Source organism: Lactuca virosa, chromosome 1 (genome assembly GCF_052849685.1).
Source record: "Lactuca virosa cultivar CGN04683 chromosome 1, Lactuca_virosa_CGN04683_v6, whole genome shotgun sequence".
NCBI lineage: Eukaryota > Viridiplantae > Streptophyta > Magnoliopsida > Asterales > Asteraceae > Lactuca > Lactuca virosa.
Window position 1 is genome coordinate 52,526,057 of NC_136426.1, and position 4,927 is coordinate 52,530,983.

The 4,927-nt window shown below is 32.9% G+C and overlaps 1 protein-coding gene across 1 annotated transcript; it reads left to right on the top strand.

The window, feature by feature from the left end:
* Nucleotides 1-1,342: 1,342 nt before the first annotated feature.
* On the top strand, nt 1,343-4,531 carry LOC145113929 (coiled coil protein). The gene is made up of 8 exons (XM_079049969.1): nt 1,343-1,772; nt 2,370-2,496; nt 2,630-2,708; nt 2,803-2,898; nt 3,027-3,076; nt 3,221-3,275; nt 3,732-4,150; nt 4,271-4,531. The coding sequence occupies exons 1-8, from the start codon at nt 1,462-1,464 to the stop codon at nt 4,289-4,291; spliced, it is 1,158 nt and encodes a 385-aa protein (XP_078906095.1). The 5' UTR covers nt 1,343-1,461; the 3' UTR covers nt 4,292-4,531.
* The last annotated feature ends 396 nt before the right edge of the window (nt 4,532-4,927 follow it).

Genomic DNA, 4,927 nt, shown 5'->3' on the forward strand with positions numbered 1-4,927 from the left:
CCGTCCCCAAAATCAAACTTCCAACGAATTTTACACTTCCGACCCCTCCCTCTCTTTTCTTTTCAAACAAGATCCACAATTTACCAAACAACCCTTGCTCACGAAATTCTTAACATTTCAAGTCCAATTTACAATTTAGACTCCAAATTCCTGAAATTATGACATTTAACTCCCATGGGTACTGCTGATCAATTATTACGGATTTAGGGATAAAATAAAATAAAATATAAAATACATCTCGGGGTTTTAGGGCTATTATTTATTTATTTTATTTGTTTAATTTTATTTATTTAATTTTAAACGTAATGTTACAAATTCTCCATACAAAGTAAAACCTAACAATTAAAATACTTTAAAGTAATTGTTAGTATAAGGAGCATGGGAGACAAGGGATGGAGGTTGACAAGCAACCTCTACTCCTTTAAACAACTTTCGGCGATGCTCTTGAAAATAGAATGATTCTTTAAATTTTATAAACTCAAAGTTTATAACATATAAATTTTGTCTTTAGGTAAAACACAAAAGGATTTAATTAGTCCAAAAGGTTGTGCATGACTTATTAATTCACACCATATGAAATAATAACTAGTTATACTCTCTTATAATTACTATGTTCACAAAACAATAATTATTCCTCTAATTAAATACAAGAATTGATATTATTTATTAATAATCATATTAATAATAAATATACAAAATGTGCCAACATGATAAATGTGTGACCTTATATAATCATATATTATTAGCAATGTCATTCAATAATGATTTTTGGGCATATAGATTCAACAATCTCTATATTGATATCCCGACTTCGGGGGACTGTAAGTCATTGAATATGAAACTAAAATTGATAAAATTATAGTTTAAAATAATTTACAAACTCTAAACTACACGCTGGAAAAAACCACATGACAATCTAACTTTAAACAAATGAGATGTGCATGTTTTAAAATTTTAACATAATACAAAGTAGAAAAACAAATAGTTGAAAAGTTGAAAATTTTCAACTTTGACATCCCAACTTTGGGGAACTATAAATCATTGAATATTAAAACAAAAATGACAAAATTATAGTCTAAACTACAAGTTTGAAAAAACTTTATGTCATTCCGACTTCAGACGAATGGGATATGCATGTTTTTAAAATTTTCACACAAACCGGTTCCGGTCCCTAAAAGTGGTTCCGGTTCTTAAACCCGGTGTACCTGGACGAACCCAAACCCGTATTACATGGAACCCTGATAAACCCATTCTTTAGACCTGGAACCCATACCCGTTTTACATATTTCGGTTCTAACAGTTTCCGCCTGTCTGATTTTCCGGTTTTAAATCTCTTCATGCTCCTTAGTAAAAAAAATCGCAAACCATAGTGACCATGTTTGGAGTTTTCTTAAAAATCTTTCAAGAAGTATGCTTTTGGAATTCGGATATCGAAGTTTTGGTTCGTATCAACGATAGGCGATGAAAGAACCATCGGAGACGAAGCACCCTAACACTACGGAAAGGAACTCGAAAACGAAAGGGAAGAACAACAATTTTGAGTTTTGTAAAGTATGCAAGCTCAATCACAATCTAGGTCGCCGCCATAACTACCTTCCTAACCACGTCAAATCGCTCTCATCTTTCCTATCTCGATTTCAGTCCAAACTCTCCGATGTACGGCTTTTTCTTAAGAACCCTAACTTACTTCGTCCAGAGCTTGCATCTCGCAATAGGTTTTGGTGCGTCTTTTGCGATTCTGATGTTGCGGAGAACGACAGTTCTTTTGCCTGGTGAGCAAGTTACCACCATCGTACGCATTTACACATCAATGCACATATTAAGCAGGCATAATCTGCCTTTTTCATTGAGATATCTAAGTAGAACCAGAATATCGTATCTTCTGGTTATAAGTTCTATCGTTTATAACCTCCTAGGTTTTAATGGTGTAGCATTCTAGTGACTCTAGACGGGCTTGACCATTTACACGAACAAAGCTGTAGAACATTAGGGGATTTTTGGATGTGAGTCTAAAATTCTCAAATTAATCCGTTTCCAGTTTTTGGTTTTGATTATTTAGGCTTAAACTTATAGGAATTTGGTGATGTAGTAGGAAATTAATTACGTACCTATAACTCAATCAACTGTTTGATCTGATTTTAGGCAATAATCACTTTGAAGAGGCACATCCAGACATCTTATGTATTCATGTTTGTCGAACAATTTTGAAAAACAAATTTTCATGTAGAACCCAGTTTGAAGTTCATGCCCTTTGTACTACCAGTCACGAACAATTTTAAGGGAAAATCAACAAAACCATGTTTCATGCTAATAAATAAAGTCGTGTTTATCTACAGTCATCTTATTTCATTTCAAATTGTTTTTGTCAGTGAAAATGCAATCAGCCATCTTGCAAGTGCAGATCACTTGAAAAACTTAAAAAGTTTTATGTGGAAACATGGTGGGGGAATGGATCGAATTGATGGTTTCCGGATTTCAGAGGCAGATATTGCTAAGGTAGTTATTTTTTAGCCTCTTAAGCTAAATCTTGTTGTTTATATTATGCCTTACACTACAAAAATAGACAATAGACAGATTTATAAGTAGAACCTTACAAACACTTATGAATTCAGTCTACATGTTTTTGCAGTATGAAAAGAAGTGCATATCAATGAAGAACAAAGGTGCTAGTGAACAATCTCATGGCCCTATGATTGGACCTTCAAATGATATCCACAATGAACTGAAATTTGATTATGTAGATAACTTTGACACACATAATTCAAGTTTTCCAAATGGTGTTTCACCTTTACAATATCATACAAATGAGAAATATCAGGTATCCCATTCAGATATGTCTGGAGGTTATGATGACAAATTGTTGCTGTTGGGTTCAAATGCAAAGCGTTCACGTAACTTAAGAGGTGATTGATTGTCTGTCCATAATACATAATTTATTAATTTACCCCTTGTTATTTTACTTTCATGATTTATATATAGACTTATTAAAACTTTCTTTTGTGCTCATGTAATGTTACTACTCTCAGGTAATGCAGGGAAAAGTTGCTTAAATGATGGTAATCTTCACAATAAACCGGTATGTTTCTAATGAGCATAATTCCTGTTATTTTAGTGATGTCATATAACATATTATAATTTTGACCAAATTAGTTATTTTCTGCTTGTTATTTGGGTTCATTTTTTGCCATTATTTTGGCACACACTAATGTGATAGGGGAAGATATGCCAGGTATATGCACATAACAGGGAAGCTAATGGGGATGATAGTTCAGCAGGTATCATTTACAATTTCACTTTATTTGTCACTCTTAATATTTCATTTTTCTACCAATTTATGCATCTGACATGAATTATACAACGATGTTTTAAAACTAGTATCAATGTATAATGTTTCACCTTTTTGCCAATTAATGCAATTATGCAAATGACACAAATATACAACCACGTTTTCTTCACCAATTTATGCAATAATGTTTCACTTTTTTTTTACCAGTTATGCTACTGAGATGATTTATACAACCATGTTACTGGTAAAATGTTGCATATTTTGGTCCTAGAATGAAACGTGGTTGCATATTTCATAAAAAAAAAAAAACGTTTTTTTGCATAAATTGGGGAAAAGAGGTGAAATGTGGTTTACATTAACAAACATTTAACTTTTCTCTATATTACTATTACAACAAGTGTTGTAGAACCACATGCCACCTAAAATCTTATTAATTTTGTGACAGGTTTGCAGAAGCTCACTCGAATTTCTTCTACAGTCCATGAAACGGACACCGGAAATGTGCATTCCGGAGCACCCCCTCCTTGGTTTAATGCAACAAACGGAATTCATATTGATCCTGGAATGGAAACAGATCCTGTGTTAAAACCTGTAAAATCGAAGTTAAATCCTAAAAGGGTTGGAGCTGCTTGGGCTGAAAAAAGAAAGATAGAAATGGAGATGGAGAGAAATGGGGAACTACCTGCTAACAGATTTGATGCCAGCTGGCTTCCAAATTTCGGTAGAGTATGGCAATCAGGAAGCAGAAAAGACTCCCGGAAAGAATTTCAGGTGGAAACCATGAAACCTCCTAAGGATGAAAAAAATCATTCTGATGATTCATCGTTGCAGTTGCAGTTGCAGCCTTATATAAGCAAACGAATGGTAAGTTTACAGATTTATGATGTTTTTTTTATTACCTTTCAGATTCAAAATTTATATCTTAATGAATTGAAAGTTATTATTTCATGTCTTTCTTGTTTCCTTTGGTGTTATGATTTGCAGCGCAGAGAAGCCAATGAATGATTGCTTCTGCTATGATGATTTTGTATTTTGATGAGTATAAATTTCAGAGGCAAAATGAGAAATTGGTTAATTGGAACTGGCAACTCACAGGGTACGTACATATTGCAAGTAAATTAAAAAACCATGCCATTTGTCATATAATCATATTGATATTAGTGGTCCATTATGTAATAACTAATGGGGTTAAGCTTTTTTGGGTCAAATAAAAAAAGTCATTGACAGCTGATTACTTGAGACAAACCTTTAGTCTAAATGCGGAATCTTAGGAAACAAAGATGTCGATGCATGATACTAATAAGTTATTTGACTATTAATAAAATAATAAAGAAGCATATTTATAAGTCAAAATTACAGAACAATTTTGAGTTTTGTTACAATGCTAGTCCTCTTATGATTTCAAATCCTTACAAGGTTGGTGGTTCTGTTTAACACCGTTAATAACTACCATTAAATCATTGTAAAATAACATTTTACCCTTTCTTACTTTTCTTTAAAAAAAAACGGCCTACACTACTCTACTCTTAAATCTACACCCCTCAACCTTTGGTTGAGATGCATATCCATCAACATCTTATACCGTTAGGCCAAAGACCATTTGGTTACCCCTTTCTTATCTTATTCTTATTTTTTATTTAA

Coding starts and splice junctions, on each gene's coding strand:
- LOC145113929 (XM_079049969.1), top strand. CDS start 1,462: ATGAAAGAACCATCGGAGACGAAGCACCCTAACACTACGGAAAGGAAC. Junction 2,899..3,026: donor GCAAAGCGTTCACGTAACTT/AAGAGGTGATTG, acceptor TACTACTCTCAG/GTAATGCAGGGAAAAGTTGC. Junction 3,276..3,731: donor TGGGGATGATAGTTCAGCAG/GTATCATTTACA, acceptor ATTTTGTGACAG/GTTTGCAGAAGCTCACTCGA.